This window comes from Equus przewalskii, chromosome 29, assembly GCF_037783145.1.
Source record: "Equus przewalskii isolate Varuska chromosome 29, EquPr2, whole genome shotgun sequence".
NCBI lineage: Eukaryota > Metazoa > Chordata > Mammalia > Perissodactyla > Equidae > Equus > Equus przewalskii.
In genome coordinates this window covers 43283881-43307578 of record NC_091859.1, presented here as the reverse complement: position 1 = coordinate 43307578, position 23698 = coordinate 43283881, and the positions used below count along the sequence as shown (strand labels likewise).

Here is a 23698-nt window from a genome sequence, read left to right as displayed (position 1 = left end):
AACATGCCCCCATACGAATTATAATACCTGGTAAATGAAACCAAAGTAAGTCCCTATAACAAATCTAAAATGTGGATTAAAAGGCAACTATATGTCACATAAAACATACACTGGGAATACCCAGACAACTACCAACTACATGTTTACAGCACAATTAATAATGCGGCGCTCTCATAAAGCAGGCACTGATGTCATGTTTGGGGTATGAATTACTCATCTTTCACCACATCCAAATATGTTGATTTATGTCCCACATTTTGTGCTCACATCAGGTGTCTTGATAGGTTAGCAAAGCACAGACATTTCATTACACTCAAAACAGAAATAGAGGAAAGAAACACCACTTTCAAAGAACACATTACAGGGTCAGCACCAGACCAAACACTCCTCGAGGCTGCCCGGGCTCCAGACCAAGTGTGACACCGGAATCTAGGCCTTCTTCAAATTCAAAGGCAACGAGCCCTCCGTCTCCGGCAGTAGGGCGCAGGAGATGTTAAACCAAATCCTGAAAGGCATTAAAAAACTCCATCCTGACCAATCTGGATTTATCTCAGGAACGTAAAGTTGCCTCCACAAGTCTACTAATAAAATTCATCACATTAATAGAATAAAGGAGCAAAACATATTATTACCTCAGATGGGGGAGGGGAGGGGGCGGGGAGGGGAGGGGGCGGGGGGGGGGGATCTGATAAGTCTTAACAACCATGTACTGTTTTAAAACTACGAGCAAGCCACCCTCCTTAATATGATAAAGGATCCATAAAACCTAAGGAAACATCCTAAGTCAACAGCACCAGGTAAACAACCTCCCTTTAAAGTCAGGAGTGACACCAGGGCGCCTAATTTCACGCTAACACTCAACACTGCTGCAGGATCTTCACCAGCAAAAGAAAGCCAAGAAAAAAGAAAAAATGGACATATAGAATAAGAAGAAAAAAATCACTGTCATTATTCACAAATGGTATGATTAACTTCTTCAAAAACTCAAATGCATCTATACACAAAATATTAGAATTAATGAAAGAGATTAGTAAATTTGCCAGATACAAGGTCAACTTACAAAAGTCAACTGCATTTCTATAGACTGTCAATAAAAAATTAGGCAATGCAATTAAAAATTTAAAAGACACTGCTTACAAAAGATGTATCTATGAATAAATTTAATAGTTTGTGTAATGCATTTAAGGAGAAAACATTGTTTAAAAATAAAAGATCAGAAGAACTAAATAAATGCAAAAACAAAATGTTCTCTACAACTGATCAAGAGATTCAACAGAATTTATGAGATTTCCACGAAACACAACAAGTTGGTTTTAAATTTACACACAAAAACAAAGGTCAGGAGTGGACAAGAAACAAGGACCAGGCACGGGTGGCCCACCCTAGCAGACAGCAGGACCATGGAACCAAGACACGATGAAGCTGGCACAGGAACAGACAGACAGACAGACCAGGGAACAGGTGAGAGCCCAGAAGGAGCCCACAGACACAGGGAATCCTGACAGGCCACAGAGATGACCAGTGGCGACGGCACAACTGCTTGTCCGGGGGCTAATTTATAAGGAAACTGGACTGCCATATCAACTCCACGCACGGTCGATCCAAACGGGTGATGGTCCTGAATGTGAAAGGCAAAACTTTAAACTCTTCAAAGAAATACGAGCCTTCCTCGAAATCACGAGGTTGGAAAGGAAGTCTTAGGACACAAAAAGGCCTCATCGTCAAGGAAAAGATTGTGGAACTGGGTGTATTAAGAATTTCTGTTCAGCAATAGAGTGAAAAAAGAATCTGCTAACTGGAAGAACATACATGCATCCATATATATCCAAAAACAGAATCAGTATCCAGTTTATATTAACAACTCCTACAAATAAGTAGAACAAAGACAAGCACCACAACAGGAATAGGAGCAAAAGCATTTCACAGGAGAGAAAGACAAATGGCCAAGAACCCTATGAAAAAACACTTAACTTCATCAGCAATTAAGGAAATGAAAATTATAAGCACAATGAGACACTACTTCCTACCCACCAGCCAGGACAGGGACACTTCCGGCCCAACACTTCCAAGAGGTGGTGAGGGGACAGCACTAGGCACTCTCCTCAGGGACCACCACCTGGCATTACCCATTGTGTGTGTGCCCTATGGTGCCACTCCTGGGTATACACCCAAGAGGAACTCTCACACACATACACTGGGACTCAGACAAGAATGCTCACAGCCACATCCTGAGAAAAAGCATAGGCAGAAAAATAACGCAAATGCTTATCAACATTAGACTGGATCCATAAATCCTGGAACCTACAGTGGAATACTACACAGCAGTGAAAAATGACCTACAGCTACAGGCATCAATGGATGGATGTTAAAACCTTAATGCTGTAATATAAAGAGCAATCACAAAGGAATATATGTAGTATTATATTATGTATAATAGTAAATACTTTAATAATTCCATTAAAAATAGAGATTAAAAATAAGCAATCACACACACACATATAAACACGTAATACAAGCATACAAAAAAGCAAGAGAATCATTAACCAAAATTCCAGAGCATAGATACTTGTTGAAGGAAAGGCTTGGGGAGGGACAAAGAAGGAACTCCAAAGATGCTGGGCTTGCTCTATTTCTTCAGCTTGACAATACATTTTGGAAGTTCATTTTTAATTTTTTTTCTTTAAATGGGACCCATGTTATAGAAACTCTTCTTCTCTGATATATTTCACCATAAAAACAAAGAATGAGAAAAGGAAAGATCTATGGATCAGCTCCCCAAAATATGTACCAGAAGAGCTTGAATTGGTTGTATAACAAATAAGTATTTCTTGGGCTCTCACAAATGCATCCCTGTCTCCAAAAAAAAAAAGAAAGAAAGCAAGCATCAACTACGAGACGAAACGAGGAGACAAGGAGCAGCAAGATGCGGACCCCCGGGCACTAACAGCAGCAATGCTCCAGGCTCTGAGGCCCCCACAGCCCCTCACACTGCAGCAGCCATGTGCCGGGCACCACTGCAGGTACCAGGCAGACACTGGGGAGTCAAGAGACCCGGGCCCTGCCCTCAGAGTCTGAGAAGGGAGATCCAGAGCCCTCGGCCACAGCCAGGCCCCCAGCAACACAGCTCACAGACTCATCAATTCCACCCAACAGATGTCGGTTAGGTACCAGCTCACAGCTCCAGGGATGGAAAACAGCAGAGTGAAGGCTGCTGCCCTGGCCAAGCTGACCATGTGATGGGAGAGAGACGCGTGAAGGAGCAATTCTGAGGACGCGCCCAGAGCAAGAGTGGGGAACACAGAGGCGCTGTCAGGGCCAGTGTGGCAGAACTGGTGGTGTCAGTAAGGCCAAGGGCATCTGCCAAACAGCGGGCTAGAGAGGGGCTCCCGGGCAGAAGGAACAGCATGTGCAAATGCCAGCAACCCACTTGGGTTTGGCCCCAGGTCCCAGGCAGACAGAGCCAACGTCTGCTCCTACAGAAGGTTCCTCTTTCGTCCCCACGGGGCCCAGGGGTCGGCAAGCCCACGCTCTTCCACACAAAAGCCCTCTTTGGGAATCAGTCTATAAAAAGTTGGAAGAAACTTATGCTCCACTGATATCTGCCTCCTAGAAAGTGTCCATCCTTTAGGGCCTGGAAACTCATCACACCAATTCTAAAAAGTGCACATAAATAACAGAGTTTAAAAAGCCTGCCAGCTTCCTTATCCTCTGTGTCTGTTTAAACTTAATGAGACATCACTTCTCCATGGCTAATTGGAAAAAGCAGCTTATTTCCCTAATTTGTGAAACTGCTCTAAGAAGCAGATAACCAGAGGGCAGATAATATAATAACTGCAGGAAAAGTGCCTCAGCCGAAGAAGAACTCACCAATGGCCATACTTGAGAACAGTTCTTCCCATAAACTCACGGCACCAACCACAGCGGCCAGAGCGCCACAGGTCGGAATTCACATTTCCAACGCAACAGATCGAGTCTGTTCAACACTGGACAGCGGATAAAAGGAGCAAGTGGCCACAAAGTTCTGAATTTTACTTCAAATAACAACATTGAATAGAAAGACTAATTACTAATTTCAACAAAATCTCCTAAGTCCCATGAGGTTCCAGGTGATGCTCTAGCCACAGCGAGGGGCCCGTGGCCCTGCTCGAGGGGAGCTGACATCTAGGTAAACAGAAGACAAATACAATCAGATAATAAGTGCAACGAAACACAGAGTATGAATGACAGTGGAGGAGGGGGGCTACTGACATTAGCCAGAGTCACTGGGGACAGTGTCTCTGACAAGGCAACATTCCAGGTGGAAGCTGAAGGCCCAGAAGAAACCAGACACTGAGAGGCCACAGGTAAGAGGAAGAGGAATCCAGACAGTCATTCCAGACAGCTTTCTGCAAGCACAACGCTGGGGCATGACGATCCGGCCCCTCCTTGGTCCACTCCCCCGACTCACCTTAGGACCCTCCCCATCAGCAGTTAAACAGGCCCAGGTTGTGTGGCCCTTACGTCTAGCCGAGCTTCCTTAAAAACAGGGATTCCAGGCTTCACCCAAGAAGTCTGACTCAGAAGTTCTGAGGGAGGCCAGGGAACAGGCAGGCTAAAGGTTTGAAAAGGAATTAAATAATGAACAAAAAATGGAACAGACACATCACCAAAAAAGATCTATGCATAGCAAATCAGCATATGAACAGATGCTCAACATCATTAGTCGATAGGGAAACGCAAATTATAACCCCATAAAGATACCATCGCACCCCCGCTAAAAATGGCTAACACTAAAAAGAGTGACAATACCAAGTGCTGACAAGGATGTGAAGCAACTCAAACTCTCACACATTGCCCGTGGGAGTGCAAACCACTACAGCCACTGCAGAAAACAGCTCGGCAGGTTCCTAGAAAGCTAAATATACACTTACCGTATGACCCAGCAACTCCGCTCCTGGGTACCTCCCAGAGCGGGCAAAACAGCTGCCCTCACTAGATATGTACGGAAGAGGTACAACAAATTTATTCTGTAATGGCCCAGAATGGGAAAGAACCCAACTGCCCACAGAGGGGTGAATGGGCAAACACACCGAGGTCCACCCAGACGACAGAGTCCTCCTCAGCCATGACACGCGACAACGTGGAGGAACGCCAACGCCCCACCCAAGGAGGAGAAGCCACTCACCAAAGTCTGCAGTCTGTATGATTCCACTCACGGGAAAGTCTGAAAAAGCAAAACTCTAGGGCTCAAAGCAGACAGGTATTTGCCAGGGCAGGAGGGGAGGGGAGAGTGATGGCAAAGGGACAGGGGGGAACTTCCTGGGGTGGACCTGGTCTACACCGTGGTTCAGGCGGTCGTCACACTCCTGCATACAGGTGTCAGAACTAACCTAACTGTGCACTTACAACAGGGGATTTTACTGCATGTCAATGAGACCTCAGTGAAGCTGTCAGGAGGGAGGGGATGAGGGGGAGAGAAGACCAGAGCAGAACCAGGCATCGCCTGTCGACTGAATGAATGAATGTGTGCTCAGACTGGGGGAAATACTTAGGCCAGAACCAATCTTCCTAAGTAATAAGAAGCCCCACACTTGAGTGGGGCAAATGACCAACTGAAATCAGAGTGACATTTTCCTGGTTCTGTACAGCCAAGTACAACCACGTGACTGAGCTCTAGCCAGTCGAATATAAGAAGTGCCATGAGCAACCTCTATGAAATATCTTTAAAGGCAGAGGCAGGCCCTTCTCCACCATGTCTTATTATTCCTGGTGGTGGAATGCAGATGTGACGCAGGGAGCTAAAGCAGCCAACTTGGACCATGAGGTGAAAGCCAAGCACAGAGGAGGAACCAATTCATGGATGTGAACTCATTCCTGAAATGGTAATGAATCTCCGTGTTGTGAAGCCACTATTGTTGTGGATTTGCTGTCACTGCAGATATATCTAAGCATAACCTCCACAATGCCAGAAATATAACTTGCTCTCGCCTACTGGCTAACACAAGACCAACATTTCCATACTCTTCCTAAAGGCCCCCACTCATTTCATTTCCCCCACACACAGCTGTGCCCGACTCTCCCCCTCAGCCAGCCTGCAGAGCCCCAGCTCCTCCCCAAAAGCCCAGCTGCCCCTCAGGGTGTCCTGTCCTGCTGAGCCGGGACCTGGACAGAGTCTGCAGCTGCAGGAGGAGCCCACGAGAGCTAAGGGAGAAATTATTTAGGAGAGAGACCACCACCAGGGCAGAGGCGCTTCAAACCAAGGGGTTCAAGGTCCCAGACAACACAGACACACAGGCCAACCGACACCAGCTGCGGTGACTGGATCCTCTCTCTGAAAGCAAGAGGCTGGCACTGTGAGCTCAGCCCTGCAAGGACTGTGTCAAGCGGCAGGAAACTATGGAGATGAGAACAAACCAAAGGTCTGGCGGCAGACTCTAGTTTCCACCAAAAAGAAAATAGGCAAAAAAGAGGTTATACTATGTTATCCCTCGTCTTCCAGACACAATAAGCACAGTCGAGAAGGACAGAGAAGGATCTCAAAACGCTTCTCCTGTGGAAGGCTGATCTTCGGCCTCTGTGTTCTCTCAGCTGTAAGCACTTTTGCTTTGATAACGTGGGATTTTTTTTCAACAAACTTACTGCACAAAGATCGAAGTTTAAAAGTGCATTTACTGAAGCAGTCAAGATGAAAAACAAACATTCCAAACAATAAAAAATTCAATTTTAAAGAGATACCATTTACAATAGCAACAAAAAATATAACTGAGAATAAATCTAATAAAACACATACAAGACCTTTTATGGAACAAATTTTAAAACTTCATTGAAAGGCATTAAAAATGGCCTAAAAAGTGCTAAATTAGTATGTTCATGAAAATGAATACTAAATTTCATAAAGATGTCAATTCTCCCAAATTATCTATAGATGCCATGCAATTCCAGTCATAAATCAAGCAGACTCTAAAAACACACGAGAAAACTTGGCCATCTGCTTCTGCGACTCACGTGGGAGAGTGGAGGCCTGAGGATGCACGATCAGTCCCGAAGAGGAGGCGGCAGTGGCCCCCAGCCAACTGCAAGACTCCCTAATAGGCTGAGTCACTCGGCAGGATGTGGCATGAGGGAAGACAACGTGAATACTCGGACAAAACAGAGAACACAAAAATGGATCCACGCAAATGTGCCGACGACAAACCAAAACTGACACTGCAAACACGGGAGACAAGACCACCAAGGATGCAGGGACTTGCCGGTCACTGTGTGAGAAAGTTAAACCAGATATGGCCTCACATCACACACAGCTATCAACACAGAGGAATCCAACACGCAGGTGGGAAAGGCACAACATTAAGACTTCTGGATGAGAATACGGGAGAACGCCCTAATGATGTACGAATAGGAAAAGACTTCTAAGTAAAGCACACCAGTGATGACCATAAATGAAGAGACTGATCAATTCGACTACGCTAAGAATGTCTGATCATTAGCAGTCACCAAGAAGAAAGTGAGAAACAAGCCCAGGGTGGGAGATGATATTTGCAACATGCAAACTGACAAAGCATTAGAATCCCTAACATCTACAGATGAATAGACAACAAAAAATTAGATCAACACCCTAAAAGAAAAACCAGCAAAGGACACGAACAGCATTTCCCAGAAGGGGGAACAGAGGAATCCACAAATCTACGGAGAGATGCTTAGCGCCCTCAGTAATCAGAGAAAGGAAAACGAAGGCCACAGTAAAAACACCCACCAGAGGGACAGACAGTGAGAAATCTGGCAGTATCAAGAACTGGCCAGGATGGGGGCACCAGGGACCCTAATCCTCTGCAGGGGAGAGCTGAATTATAGAACCCATCTGGAAGGCACATTGACATCATCTCGAAAGTTTAACAGGCTCACAATCAACAAGACAACAATTTTACTTCTTCGTAAACACCCTGGAGAATTTCTTGCCTGTGGGCACTTGCATAAATGTACAGGAAGGTTCCAGGCAACACCACTCCTACTAGCAAAACATGAGAAACAACCCAAATGTCCACAAACAGGAAAAAGGCTACAGAAAGGTGTAGAATATTTAAACAACAGACTGTTAGACAACTAGACACACAGATTAGCTGAATCTTAGAAAATAACGTAGAGGAAAAGAACAAGCTGCAGAGACTAGACTACACAGGGACGATACAGCTCCAAATGCTGATTTTCTCGGTATCACATGACGCATATCCAATCCATGGAGAATCACAGAGACAAAGCCAGGACAGTGGTCACCGCCTGGGAGGGGCTTCGAGAAAGCGGGGTGAAAACACCGAGCAGCTTCAACACTAGGGGTCAGATTCGGGTGGGGTTCTCGGTCCTAAATTGGGTGGTGATTCACGAGTGTATACTATATACACACACACATACATGTTATCTATATTCTTTTATATGCATCAATATCACGCAATAAAAACGTCTGAAGAACAATTAGCAATTCCTGTCGGTGATTATGCCCACAAGGTCACCCCCAAGCCTGCTGTGGGGAAAGCGCCCCAGCTGCCCCAACCTCTTACTAGAACAGTGGGCACCCGTCACCCCATCAAACGGAAACACCCTCCACAGGAGTCTCCAGGTCCAGCTCCTACCTCTGTCACTTTGGGTTGAAGTATTAATGCTTCCGGGCTCATTCGAGGGATGTCTATGTGGATCTGGAGACGCAAGAGAAAGAGACATATTTCAGAAGATGACAAACATCGTTACAAGCATTATGATTCAAAAGGCAAAACTTAAGAATGGCAACAAATTTCCTCTGGATCTCCAGTGCTCCCTCTCTGAAGACAGCAACTCTCCACGCCTGCACTCTCCTCTGGATGAGGGAGCAGGTACCACCTGAACGGGGCTCCCCCAGTCCTCGCATGACAGGCTGGCTTGACACTTTGCAGCCAAAAGGCAGCAGTCACATGATAGGAACAACACAGGCCCTCAGCTATTTAGTAACATAATCCATAGCAATTAGTAAACATTGATTTCCAGCCTCTGACAAGGGGAGCAATTCAAGTGCAGCAACAGTGGACAAGTTTCCAGCTGTGACAGCTTCTTCTTGGAACCCAGGCCACTTTTTCTCCACTTCACGAAGTCTTTAGGGAATCCAGGGCACTTCTCCAAGGAAGCATTTAAAAATCTCTGCCTGACATGAGTCAAAATAAAGTTCCCCATGGGGCTGGCCCAGTGGTGCAGTGGCTGAGTTCACACACTCTGCTTCTGTGGCCTGGGGTTCATGGGTTTGGATCCCGGGCGTGGACCTACACACCACTCATCAAGCCATGCTGTGGCAGCGACCCACATACAAAACAGAGGAAGATTGGCACAGATGTTAGCTCAGCAACAATCTTCCTCATAAAAAAAATAAAGTTTCCCACACTATAGATGAGCACAACTGTGGGTTCAAGAAGCAACGAAATAAGTATGTTCAGGGCTGGGGGGGCATCCTGGGCTGGCTCCCAATAGCCTACTGCTGTCACCACCCCTACTCTCCCAGGAAAATGGCTCAAACAGGCTGAGGGAAGACATTTTAATGCCAAAAGGGAGTCCCGAACTCAGGTTCATTCCGCATCCTTGCACGTGACTGTGAGGACTCATATCTGTGAGACCTGAGACAGACTCCTCACTCTACCTCACCAGCACTATGGCCTTGGGTACCTCATTGAGGACATGCACTCAGCATCCTCATCTTAGATGCCTGCTACATCCCTCCTGGGGCACTGCTGGAGAGCAAATGAGCTGGTGGATCAACAGGCTGAGAGCCCCAGTAACTGCACAGCTCTGAGACTCAGGAACTACTTTTTCTGCTAACAGCCCCCTGCCTTAAATTCTTCCCTCAAGCGAGAACCTGGAAATCAGCAGCCCATAAGGGGCACCAAGGGAAGGGAGGCAACTGCTCAGGGAGAGAACTGGAACCGGGGCGCGGAGGCAGCAAACCTGAGTGTTCAGGGAACACAGACTACAAGGCAGCGACGCAAGAAAGTGAGGAGGAAAATGGTGTTGGAGGAGAGCTCCACGGATACCCCCGACTGCCAGAAAAATAAGCAAGTGGGTCCTGGAATAAATTAAGCCTAAACTATTGCTGAGGCAAAAACGATAAAACCGAGGCGGTCCCACCTTGGACACATCATGAGAAAGCAGGACTCTTTAGAAAAGACAATAATGCTGGGAAAAATAGAAAGCAGCAGGAGAAGAGAAAGACCAAACATGAGATGGACTGACTCCAAAACGGAAGCCACAGGCAAGGCTATAGGAGCTGAGCAGGGCTGCTGAGCACAGGACACTGTGGGCATCACTCATTCATTGGGTTGCCAGGAGTTGGAGCTGTTTTTTTTTTTTTTTTTTAAGATTTTATTTTTTCCTTTTTCTCCCCAAAGCCCCCCGGTACATAGTTGTATATTCTTCGTTGTGGGTCCTTCTAGTTGTGGCATGTGGGACGCCACCTCAGAGTGGTCTGATGAGCAGTGCCATGTCCGCGCCCAGGATTCGAACCAACGAAACACTGGGCCGCCTGCAGCGGAGTGCGCGAACTTAACCACTCGGCCACGGGGCCAGCCCCGAGGTGGAGCTGTTTTGACAGCACGTAACAACAAACCAAAGGAATATAAGAAATAATCATCCTCAAACCCTCTGAGCAGCATGGGAAGGAACTGAGTAAGCTGAGACGTGCACGCATCCCTGATGTGTGCCGAAGGAGACCTGCGGGCAACAGTGCTGATGAGGAGGAGGAGGAAGTGGAAGGGGAGGAGGAGGAAGTAGAAAGGGAGGAAGAGGAAGAGGAAGGGGAGGAGGAGGAAGTGGAAGGGGAGGAGGAGGAAGTGGAAGGGGAGGAGGAGGAAGTGGAAGGGGAGGAGGAGGAAGAGGAAGGGGAGGAGGAGGAAGAGGAAGGGGAGGAGGAGGAAGTGGAAGGGGAGGAGGAGGAAGTGGAAGGGGAGGAGGAGGAAGTGGAAGGGGAGGAGGAGGAAGTGGAAGGGGAGGAAGAGGAAGGGGAGGAGGAGGAAGTAGAAGAGGAGAAGGAAGGGCGGAGGAGGAGGAGGAAGGAGAAGAGGAGGACGTAGGAGAGGAGCAAGAGAAGGAGAGGAGCCGAAGGGGAAGAAAAAGCAGGGGGAGGAGGGGGAGGAAGGGAAGGACGGAGAAGCAGGAGAGGAGGAGGACAAGGAGAGGAAGCAGAGGAAGAGGAGGAGGAGGAGGGGAGCATTCCAGACTGAGGGAGGACTCTAGCTGGCCATGTGCAGGAGGCCGGTGCAGGCTGGGATGAGAACCCACCAGCTCTCGTCCCCTTCACCAGAGCCCTATTCCCATGCAGTCACACTCACATGGGCACACACCTGTCCTCGGCAACCAAGGGCCAGCACAGTCCGTGCTACAGAAGAGCTCCTGTCACGTGTTTGCTGAGCAGACAGGGCAGCGTGCTTTACATCCACACCTGGCCATCATTCACGGCTTCAGGAGGAGGAGGTCCAACCTGAGACACGGCACTGCGCAAGGCTGGACATGAGGGGCTCCATGTGCCCCTCCAGACCCCCTACCCTCTCCCCATGTACGGACTGGGCGAGCAGGGTAGGTCATGATGGTCTGCAGGACTCCTGGAGAGGGGAGGACACACCAGATGCATCTGTAACTCTGACCCAGTCCATGTGCTTTGGACATGACATCTTCAGCAAGAGAGTAAATGCTTAAGCAAATGAAGAGAGGACAGAAGAGGGTGGGGAAGCAGGCCTCAGCCCCGCCCCCTGCTGCCTCCTAGTGGTGTAGATGGTGGGTCAAGGTCAGCCCATGGGTTAAACAACACGAGTAGGCAGCAGGAAGAGACCAGGCTGCCCAAGCCCTACACCCGGCCGGGCTCTGCCTTGACCTCACAGTGCACTTGAAATAGCAGCGGCAAGACAGCAAGCAAGCAGGCCCCCAGGAAACTGCCATGGGTTACATTTTTCTTAGTTAAATTAATGTAGAAACATTTTGGGAATTCACAATAATATAAGAGCTTTTTATTACCTATCATAGTAACTGAATAAAGATGTATGCAACCCATTTTTAATTAACTTTCCCTTAAGAAATTCATAACAGGTAAATCTTGCAGACAGATGCTAGTGTCGTCCTTTGGAAGTCTTTTCCTTGAATAAAATTACATCGAAAACATGTTCAAAGCAATACCAAACTTACCCATTCCCCAAAACTAGGGAAGTGGAAAATAAACCAGGTAAGTTAATACTTCCCTAACCAAATCCAAATGTAATGTCTCTCAAATCAGTTTCCCAGAGTGACTGGCTGGCAGCAGCATGTGGCCTGGGAGCCGCCCAGCTATGAGACACAGCAGCTCCAGGGCAGAAGGCTGGGCCGAGGCAGAGAGGGCCCAGCCCCGGAGGGCAGAGGAGGCGGGCTCCCGCCCCAGCCTCACTACTCCTGGCTAGTAAGCAAGCCCGTCTTCCTCCGGAGCCCCCACGGAATCCTGTCTGTAAGGAAGACGCTCTGCAAACATCCATTCAACTTAAAGAACCTTTGCTTATCTGTCAGAGGTAAAGCCTGTCTTTGGACTTTCTTAACAGATTGATACCAAATTGACAAAGAGATGCGGACAACCCACATCTGAGGTAGAAAAATTCAGCAAAGCCCCTCCAACTAGAGGTAGGGTTTCTGAAAGGAAGTATTCAGTGCTGACAACTCTCCGGAAAATCCGAAGTTCTTTCAGAAATATGAGGCAGTGCTACCAATTAAGAACTACCTTCTGGTTTAACTGCGGCACAAACCATTTTGAATTTTCACATATTACAAAGATGGTGAGAATTATAAAGGCCTCAAAGAGCTATTCTAACAGCAAATTCTGAATGCAATGTGAACTGTAAATCAATTTTAAGTATTTTTCCCATTATTCACACCGTCTATCAACTGACTGTTCAAGAAACCATAATTATACCCACTTTGTATTAAGTTAATAGCAAAATGATAAACTGGCTACTTTTTGTTTTGGGCTGAACTGTGGCCCCCCAGAATTGCACTGGTTAGTACAGCTCTCTTCTATCTAATTCACGTCCCTAACTGCACCCAGGAGCACAACGCCTGTGGAGCCCAGCGGAGTCATTCGTCTGATCCAATCCAGTGAAACACCTGCTGCTGGCCCTCCAGGTCGGACGGCAGCGCCCACCGCCACCCCCAGCAGGTCTCAGGGTCCTGCAAGGGATCTTGGATATCTATCGTGTGACATCCTCTTTACTGTTGTAGAAGGAACTGGAGACAAGCAAGGTACTACTACTAGAGGAAATTCACCATTATTTGCTTTCAAATTTATTTATTATTAGAAAATAAAGATCTGTGACCCAATCTAGATAAAACATTTCCTCCTCCAGGTCACACCAAGTTAAAGTACTCCGAGGAACACAGGAAAAAGGAAAAGGACTCCCACCTGTCTATATGTGTCTTGGTGAGCTTCATCATTCCTAGAATCGTAATAGTGCTCAATAAACGCAAAATATTCCTTCTGTTTTCTTTGGAGAGTGGCTGGTCTTCGGTCCACATTGGCAGGGAGGTAACCCTGGTGAGAAAAGAAACAAAAACAAACATATGTATGAATTCAGAGGCTCTATTAGGAGTCTAAAACAAAAAGGCTCACGTCTTAAATAAGCTTGGTGGTCTGAAATCTGACATGAAGGGGAGGATAAATGGACTGTGAACGAAGAAAGAGACATGAAGAAAGTCAGCAAGCTGACCCCTACAGCGAGCCCACACCTAAGGCCCTGGACAGAGGGCTCCGGCTCGGGGCTTGCAGCCTCCACCAAACTGATCACACTTGACAGCAACCACACAGGAGGCAGGCCGGGATCTGCACAGCAGTGCGCGCACCGCTCTTCCACGGCAGCACTGCAAACGAAACGGCCCTCTCTACGTGCCTCAGACGCATGACCAAGTCAGAAGCCTGGATGGTCTCCTAACAACCACGTATGCATGTGCACGTGTGTGCACGTGTGTCCACACACCTCCACACACACATATATAAACTGTCACTTATGTAGTTCTCTCCAAAGACTCCTGGGCTTTGAGCAGCCACATTCCCAATACATAAAGTAGACTCAAACCCAGAAAGGGCCAGAAAGCACACGGTGGCCATGAAGAGCCCAGACTCCAGGGCCAGAGGGACTGGTGTTACATATTTTCTACTTTTTATGTCAACATTACTGATGTATCACATATAAAATAAAATGTACTTCTTTTAAGTAAACAGTTCTGTGACACCTGCCAAGGGTACACAGCTGTGTAACCACTACCCCCTTGAAGATACAGAGCATTCCCGTCACCCCAGAACCTTCCCCGGTGCCTCAGTAGTCCATCTCAGCCCTCCCCCAGGAGAACCCAGAGAGCCACTTGCCTCCTCACCATGACCACTGCCACCTCTCCTGGGACGTCGCCAACACAGCATCAGTCAGGACCTACGCTCTTGTGCAAGGCTTCTCTCACTCAGCCTAGTGTCCTGGGCAAGTCCTCCCAGTTGTGCATGAAGCAGCAGTTACTTCCTTTTCTTACTGAGTAGTACTCCAGTGCATGGATATACCAGTGTGTTAAGCCATGCACTTGTTGCTGAATATCTGGGTTGTTCCCAGTTTGGAGCTATTACGAATAAAGCTTGTTACAAATATTCTCGTACAAGATTTTGATGGATACACATTTTGATTTCCCACGGCTAAATACCTAGGAGTAGAGTTACTGGGTTATAATGTAGGCATATGTTTAGTTTTCTAAGAAACTGCCAGATCTTTTTCCAAAGAGATACCATTTTACACTCCAGCTAACAACATATGAGAAGTCCAGATGTTCCACCCCTCGCTAACACTTAGTATTGTCAACGCCCAACGTTAGCCATTGTGAGTCGTTGTATTGCCTCTCCCCAGTGACTAACAATGCTGGGTACCTTTTCACACAGCCATTCGCCACTGCTTGTCTTCTTTGGTGAAGTGTCTGGTTGAATTTTTGCCCAGTTTTTAACCAGGCTGTTTGTCTTATTACTGAGTTTTATGAGGTCTGTATACATTCTAGACACAACTCTTTTTGTCAAATATATGCATTGCGATTATATTCTCCTAGTCTGTGGCTTGCCTTTTTATGTCTCAAATAACAGAAGTTTAAAATTTTCATGAAGTCCAATTTATAAAGTTTTTCTTTTATATTTAGTGGTTCTTGTGTCCTATATATGGAAGATTTTCTCCTTATTTTTTTCCTAGACGTTTTAAAGCTTTACCTGGCCACCTCCTTTTCATCCCTTGAGTGTCCCTTCAATGGTCACTTCTTTAGGAGGACTGACCTGACTCCCAAGGCAGGGCTGGTCACTCAGAGCTCCAGCAGCAACTGGCATGGGGCTCCCTAGAGCCAGCCCCTCACTGTACCAGCCTCACTGGCAGGCATCCAAACCCTAACTGAGTGAATTCTTGCTCAGTCATGCACCACACAATGACATTTTGGTCAAGCAGAGACCACATATAAGACAGTGCTCCCATAAGATGAGTGCCATTCAGCCCAGGTGTGCAGTAGGCTGTGCCATCTAGACCTGTGTAAGTGCACTCCACAGTGTTCACACAACGATGAACTGGCATTCATACAATGATGCATTTCTCAGAACATGCCCCCCTCATTAAGCAACACATGACTGTATGAGCAAGTGAGTGAAAGAAACAACAAATATACCCCACCCAGTGCTTTCTGCCTTTTAAAGTGCTTCCACATCAGCAGCAGACATCACTGTGTTTGCTGACAAACATCTATGCATCCTTTACTCAAACCGAGCCCTGAGGATTCTCTAGGAACCATAGCTCCCTAATCTCAACCCATGTACCACCTGAAGGTGGCTAATCCCCTTCCTTCAGGGCAGGCCTTGATGCACTATGCTAAATAGCTATACCACCCCACTGGCCACAGTGACTGACAGGCTCAGAGGGGACCCAATGCAGGCATAAATGGAAGGCCCAGGACTTTTCTTTGCTGTTGCCTATGAATCAAAGAGAACGTGCAGTCTGGCGCTGTGGCAGCCAGTCTGTGACCACAAAGAACTATGAGCCACAGGCCCACCCTGAAGAGCTGACTTTAAGGAGAGCTGATCTTGGAGTTGCCAGGCTTTGATGATGAAGTCAGCATGAATCCAGCCACATCTTTTCAGTTGTGTCAGCACATACATTCCCTTTATTTTCCTTAAGGTATTTCCATTAGCATCTATTCTGTATCAAATCATATACTCGGGGCCCGCCCCGTGGCCGAGTGGTTAAGTTCAAGTGCTCTGCTTTGGCAGCTCAAGGTTTTGCTGGTTCAGTCCAGAGCGCAGACATGACACCGCTTGTCAGGCCACACTGAGGTGGTGTCCCACATGCCACAACTGGAGGGATCCACAACTAAAATATACAACTATGTACTGGGGGGATGTGGAGGGGGGAAGCAGGAAAAAAAAAAAGAAAAGATTGGCAACAGTTGTTAGCTCAGGTGCCAATCTTTAATAAAAAAACAAAAAGTCATACACTCACACATTTGTTTTAACACATGTGGATAACACCATTTAAACTTTTTAATAGACGCATATGGAAATATAACATACATGTGTTTGTGTGTGTGTGTGTACGCAAATGCCCAAAAAGTGTGTGTGAATTATCACAAATTGAATACGTCTCAGGGCCCCTTGGGAGCCTCCAATCACTATCCCTTTCCTCCTCCTCAGAGGTGACTCCCTGACACTGGGATAAATTTGCCTATTTCTGAACTTCACATAAATGGAATCATTTTCTCTGTCTGGCTGTTTGCTTTACTCAATATTACATTTGAAATTTTATTTATTTGGTAACACGTAACAGTAGTTAATTTTCACTATTGCATAATATTGCCATGTACAAAATCCACTCTACTGTTAACAGACATTTGGGCTGTTACCAGTCTTTGCTATAAACATTCTTGTACCTGCCTTTTATAGCACATGACACGGATTTTAGGTATACACCTGGGAGCAGAACTATCAGGATATGTACATCTTTGATAGATTCTGCTAATTTTCCAAAGTGATTACACTCCCGTTGGAAGTGTATGAGAGTACCCGCTGTGCCACATCTTGTCAACACGTGGTGCTGCTGAACTTCTCACTGTACCCATCCTGGTGGGTCTGCAGTGGAATCATTAGAACTCCGTCTTCATCAAATTTCCCAGCAGACCAGTGGGTGCCGTCGGATGTCATCCCCTGTGCAGTGCGGGAACAAGCACAGTCCTCTTTTTCTCTTGGGTCATCTGCCTTTTTCTTACTGACTCTTAGTCCACATGTAGGCTCTGTTGTAAATATCTTCTCCTCCCCCATGTGACTTGCCTTTTCTCCCTATTAATGACGTCTTTTGATGAAGAGAAATTCCTAACTTTAGCCCAATTTATTAATCTTTTACAATTAGTCCTTTTTTTTCTTTTTTTTAAAGATTGGCACCTGAGCTAAGAACTGTTGCCAATCTTTTTGTTTTTCCTGCTTTTTTCTCCCCAAATCCCCCCAGTATATAGTTGTATATTTTCAGTTGTGGCATGTGCGACACCACCTCAATGTGGCCTGATGAGCAGTGCCATGCCTGCGCCCAGGAACCGAACCGGTGAAACCCTGGGCTGCCAAAGCAGAGCATGCGAACTTGGCCATAGGGCTGGCCCCTACAATTAGTCCTTTTTAAGAAAATTTCCTTTATCCAACATTCCTTGCTTATATATTTCACTTTAAAATCATGACCATATTCCCACTGTCATTAGGTATTGTTCCACTATAGGGGTGTACTATAGTTTTCTACTATAGCAAACTACAGGCCACTGTCCATTTTTGTAAATAAGATTTTGCTGGAGCACAGCCACATCTGTCTGTTACATACTCTGCACGTTGAACACGACAGCGGAAGAGCTGAGAGGTCACCAAAGAGACCATGTGACTCACTGAAATACACACTAAAATATTTGCTATCTGGCCCTCCGCAGAAAAAGTGTGCTACCCCTGCTCAAAACATTGATCCTGAAGGCTACAAAGCCTTCTAGCACGTGTCTTTCTATGTTTTTATAGTTAGCCTTTCCCCAATTTCTGAACATTTTGACTATTTACAATCGTCAATATTCTAAACGTGGCAGTGAACAATGTCTGATTTTTCCTGAGGTAAACTTCCTACAAGGGAACTGTCAGCTCAAAGGGATATTGGATATATTTAAGGTTCTCGATGCCTTGTTTCCAAGTAACCCTGCCAGGAGGTGTGGCAATTTACACGCCAGCAGCCTTGTCACAGGTGTCCCCACCCTCCACCCTCACCGACAGGGAGGAGGGCCCCGTGAAGAACACCTGCACCAACACCCGTCCCATTCATGACAACTGGCGGGAAAGGGGCACATTCACCAGAGCGGTCCAGCTGACAAGCACACACACGAGTCAGACGGTCAGAGTCCCCATTACGAGGAAAGGCGTGGCTGTCATTCCCACTTGACTCTATTTTCTGGCCAAATAAAAGGATGTTAATATCCCAAAGAGCAGACCGCTTCAGACAATTATAAGAGTGACAAAAGTAATAACCAGCCCCCAAGTGTACAGGAAGTGCCAGGCGTGCCTCTAAGAGCCTTCCAGTGCTATTCCATTAACCACCCACCTGAGCATCTCCGGAACTAGTCTCTTCAACCAGCACCATCTGGAATATGCCAACGGATCGCCCAACATAAGAGTTCTCGCCCTCCTCCCGTTGGGTACCCAGCCCTCCCCCTGCCGTGGGGGGTACAAAGCTACAGCTGGGCTGGGCAGCTCCCAGCGAAAGGCACTCCTTCCTCAGTCAGAGATGGCTCAGAGACCATCCGTCTGGGAACTGTGGGCATTGACCACACCTGTTTTGACCTTATTGCTATTTCAAGTCTCTATCATGTCTTGGAGAATAACAATTACTTAAGTTTACTTCTTTTTCTTTGTCCTAAAATTGCCACAGCCACAGCAAGAGAAGGGACAGCTCCTCACCAAGTACTGAGCTACACACGGTACTGGCTTTACTCCTGGCAAGAGTAGGAGGCTGACATTATCCCTAGGCAGATTCCAGGCTCAGGAATCTAGTGCACGTGCACAGTCACAGGGACCTGATGCAGACTGAACAGAGCCCAGCACTGTGACTCCAACCTCCTTATCTGAGACCCCACCCTTTTCAGGGGCATCCAGCTCAATTCACTGAAACTCGGGAACAAGTCCCTGCCCTGTGGGATCTCACACACACACACACACACACATACTGTTCACTGACTGAGCTCCAAGCGTATCTCAGACCCTCAGCTCAGCACCAGGATGCAGAGATGCTGACTGCAGCCAGCTGCTGGTGGACACAGACCCTGACCTCTTCTCCCCCCCCCAGTCGTTTCTCCCCACAACTGCAAGAGACCCTGTGGAAATGCAAGATCAGACCACCTTAACACCCCACCCCCCAGACAACCTCCAACAGCTTCTATTCATGCTCCTGCCCCAGCCTCCCTGGCCCTGCCTGGCCTGGCCCTTCCTACCTCTCTGACCAGGGGCCAGGTGCTCCCCTCACTCATGGCGCACCAGCCCCTCTAGGTTCAAGGCCTCTCTCTGAACTTATGCCCCCTCTGCCTGCGACTCACATCTCTAGATCAGGGATCAACAAACTACCACCCACAGGTGGAATCCGGCCCACAGTGCGCCTTTGTAAATAAAGTTTTATGGGAACAGTGCTGTGCACATTCCTGTATATAGCTCCTTCATGGCTGCTTTCTACCAGGGCAGAGCTGAGCAGCTGCAACAAAGACTACAGGAACTACAAAGCCTAAAACATTTACCACCTGGCCCTTTACAGAGCAAGTTTGACCGCCCCCGCTCTCAACCTCTGTGGGGCTGGCTTCTACTCTCTCTCAGGTCTGTGCTCAAGGGCACAAGGTGGCAAGGCCAGTCTTTCCATAACAGCACCCTCTTGTTAGTGCCGACTCTTCCTCTGCAGCATCAGCACCAGAATGACACTACTTCTTGATGCCGCTGCTCACCCTCTTCATGGTCAGAGCTCAGCTCCATTTGGGTGGGGGCTGTCTGGTCTGCACTGCATCTCAATGGCAGACACCACACTGGAATCAATAAATCCCTCATCAAGAATGAACGACCTCGAACGCACTTCCCCCAGACACCTGCATGGCCACGTCCCCGCCTCCTTCAAGTCCTTGCTCTAACGTCACCTTCTCAATGAGGCCACTGTGACCACTGACTTAAAACAGCAACTTTATGCCCCCCGCCTTCAGAATCCCTCCTGCCTTGCTCCAGGTTTTTTCTGGAGCACCTGTCGCCATCTCAGATACTATGAAATGTACTCACTAAGTTCACTGCTTGTCCCCTCCCTCAGACTGCAAGCTCCACTGGGGCAGGACTTTCCACCACTGCTGTTCACAGATATCCCCCCCAGGTTTCAGGATATTGCTTGGCACACAACAGATACTCAATAAATATTTGTCAAATGAAAGACTGAAGTCAGTGTGATGTGCAATGATACCATCATACCCACAAGGAGCGGCACAGCCCTGGGTCCAGGGAGGAAGGGTCCAGGGAGGAAGATGCCTGAGCTAACATGTGAAAACTTAAGTACTAGTTAGCACACTGTTCTGGGTTAGGTTTGATGCGGGTGGTGGAGAAGATGGAGAGGGAGAGGGAGAGACAGAGCAGACACCTAGAAAGGCTCCACAACTGCAGGACTGCACAGGCCACGTGGCCAGGTCAGCACTGGGCAGGGCCAAAGAGCCTGGCAGATGAGGGGCGTGGAGACGTGTGGAGAGGCTGGGGCAGTGGGCCCTGTGGGCCGGGCCAGGCCTGGCCTTCAATCCAGGACAGTGTGGCCACCAAGGGGTCTCAGCCAGGAATGGTGTGGACAGGCTTACCTCAGTCGCACATGGTGACAACAAGGATTCTTAGTGAACAAGTACTCGGAAACTCTCCCTATTCCCCAAATTTTAATTTAACCTATCTAAACAGAAATTCTGAAAGGCAAGTATGTCATAATGGGAACAGAGGCAATAAACCCCCCCACACATACTCCTCACACTCCCATTCCTAAAGGAAAACACACATGTGCAAGTTGAGGCCTTTAGATAATTAAGCAAGACTAGAAATTATGCAAATGAAATATATTCAAGTATGCAATGAATTTTAAATGACAGAACTACAGAAAACTTAATTGCTGTATTAGCATGCTATAAAAACACTAATCATAAATGTAAAACAATGCATGCATATACTTATATCGAAATTGTCCCGGTGACACAAACATCAAATCGCTCCCTCCCACTGGGTTCACGTGCAAAACCACCTCAATATATCGGAAGAAGAAAAGATTATACCAGAGTTTCAGTTCTCATTTTTAACCATTCTACTCACTAACATAAACGTTAAATGTTTAATTAGTTTTTGTTCGATGTTTCTGAAATAGTTATTTAAAAAAGCCAAAAATACGATTTTCTATAGTGGTAATTTTTAAAAAGCTACTGCCATCCCCACATGGCATTTAAATGTTAAACAGCATTAATGGTGGTTTAATGATATGTTCCAGACTAGAGTATATGTTAGTTCTCCATAAACAACGAGAGCCAATTTCTCATCTTTCATCACTAAAGGAGCATTGCCCACTCATCAGTTAAGAACAGCACTCCCCGACAAGCCCCCAAATCATGTTAATAACACATGAGGAACATGGGAGGGGGGGTCATTAGTTTGCCAGGTCTAAACAGATTCACATTCAAGAACAGCTTCGGCTGTCTTTTTAAACTGGACAAAATGGTAAGTTCTTCTCAATCCTGAGTTCGACTCTGAAGCTCTTGATCCTGGAAGCAGAGTGGGCTGGGACAAACCACCCCATCCCACTCACTTAGCCAAGCCCTCTGGGACAACACGCTCTTGGTAAGTCAAGCCCAACCCGCTCTCCACCCAGGCACCTCAGCCCAGGTGTGCGGACAGCTGGCTCATGCATGCCCTGCCCTGCGTGGAGAGAGTATCCTAGAGCAGCAACCCCCAACCCTCAGCACACCTGAGAACCCCTCAGAAACCCAGTTCCCAAGCTCCCCAGGGGACACTAATGTGTACCCAGAATGCAAATCCACAGGTCAAGAGGGCAGCTGAAGCTGCCACGCCCTTACTGCCCTCTCTCCTTGGGGGCTTGGGGTAGGCACTCAGCGGACCACAAGCTTCGCAGCAGGCTGGAGTCGGTACAAAGGCCGATGCCGCAGCCCAGCCCAAGACTCCAAGCTGCTTTGTGGGCGTGGACATCAGGATCCCCAAGAGCTCCCCAGGAGAGGGGACTGTGAAGTTGGGCTGAGACTCTCAGATTCAGAGAATGACTGTGAGGCAGCCTAACAGACCCCTTCTCTCTGAAGTGCCTGCTGGGTTCTCTCCCCTCCATTCTCCAAGATATCCTTGTGACCTCAGCCCTTGCAAAGGGCCTGGCCAAGGGCAGACAAGTGAAAAACACTTCTGAATCAGGGATGAGTGGTTAGCATCCATCACTGTGCTCCCCAAAATCTTCGACTGCAGAAAACAGGCCTGGGCTGATTGTGCCTGGGAGTAACTAGAGGGCAAGGAGAGAGGCTCATAAGCAAGCTCCTGGGTCAGGGATGAGAGGACGAGCGATGACGGCCCCCACAACTCTGACCTCCTTCCACCTGTCCACGCCCACATGTGACTAGCACCCTGAAAACGGTGGGTTCGCTTCCTCTGGATGCCCAGAGCCCACCGTTACCTGCCGAGGCACACACCACCATGCAGAAAGACTGTGCATGGGCTCCACTCCGCAGGCAGATGGGGAGCCCTTGAAGGCTGGAATGACATCCCTGCTCGTCAGCACAGGCCCGGAGTGGGATGAAGGCCTAGGAGTCCTAAATGTGCGTCCTGAAGGATGAATGAGTAGGGCTCCAGAGACCCAACACTGGCTTCCCACTCCAGCTGCCTGGGTCCCTCCTGTCCCCCCGCACAGCCTTGGATCCCGCCTCCCCTTCCCATTTCCCCTGGCCTCGCTCTAATCCACCTCCAAGAGGTACTTGGGTGCAGTCTCCTCTCACGCCCACCACCACTCTTCCTCCTCTAGCCAGACACTGGTCAAGAATGACTCTGGACCCAAGCTACCTGCTCATGCGCTCAGAGACCACTGCTTCCACGGACTCTCTCTCATGTGCATGGTCTGGCACACAGCAAGCACTCAAAACATGCTTGTGAAACAAAGGAAAAAGCAAAGGAAGAGGCCCAGGGTGAGCAGGGCACTGGGGCTCAGACTCTCGAGAGAACGGGCTCCTTTCCGTGCAGTAAGACCCAGGTCTGTCCTGGGGGAAGACAGAGAAAGGCAGGGTCTTCGTCTCTTTTCTGCAGGCTTGTGAGGGACGGGGACTTGGTCGTTTTCCCTTCCCTACTATTTCCCAGCACCAAACACAGTGCCGGAGACACAGAAAGTGCTCAATAAATACTGATTGAATGAATGCGTGAACCAACCAAAGGATCTTTCAAGAGGCTCCTGGCTTTACTCTTCCCAAAACACCCTCATCACTCCCTCACTTGTATCCTTCAGGTTGCAGCTCAAGCAATGCACTCGGGGCCCTGAGCACTTGGCCTTCCCCCAGTCGCCAGCTAGCCTGGCTTCCCATCCCCTCCCTCACTCAAGTGGTCAACCTGCCGCTTCTTGGGGAGCCAGCTCCTCTCAGCCTTGGGTCCTGCTCACCCTAC

At 47.8% G+C, this 23698-nt stretch overlaps 1 protein-coding gene across 16 annotated transcripts in view; it reads right to left on the bottom strand.

Annotated features, from left to right (window-relative positions):
- TBC1D22A (TBC1 domain family member 22A) overlaps positions 1-23698 on the bottom strand; it is a 342988-nt gene that overhangs the window by 224863 nt on the left and 94427 nt on the right. For all 16 annotated transcript variants that reach the window (XR_011534636.1, XR_011534637.1, XR_011534634.1 and 13 more), the window contains 2 exons: positions 13400-13528; positions 8604-8666 (listed from right to left, as the gene is read on the bottom strand). Coding sequence is in view for 10 of the 16 variants with exons in the window: in XM_070599907.1 (XP_070456008.1) it covers positions 8604-8666; positions 13400-13528 (192 nt within the window). In the remaining 6 variants the exon portion in view is untranslated. The remainder of the gene's footprint in view (positions 1-8603; positions 8667-13399; positions 13529-23698) is intronic.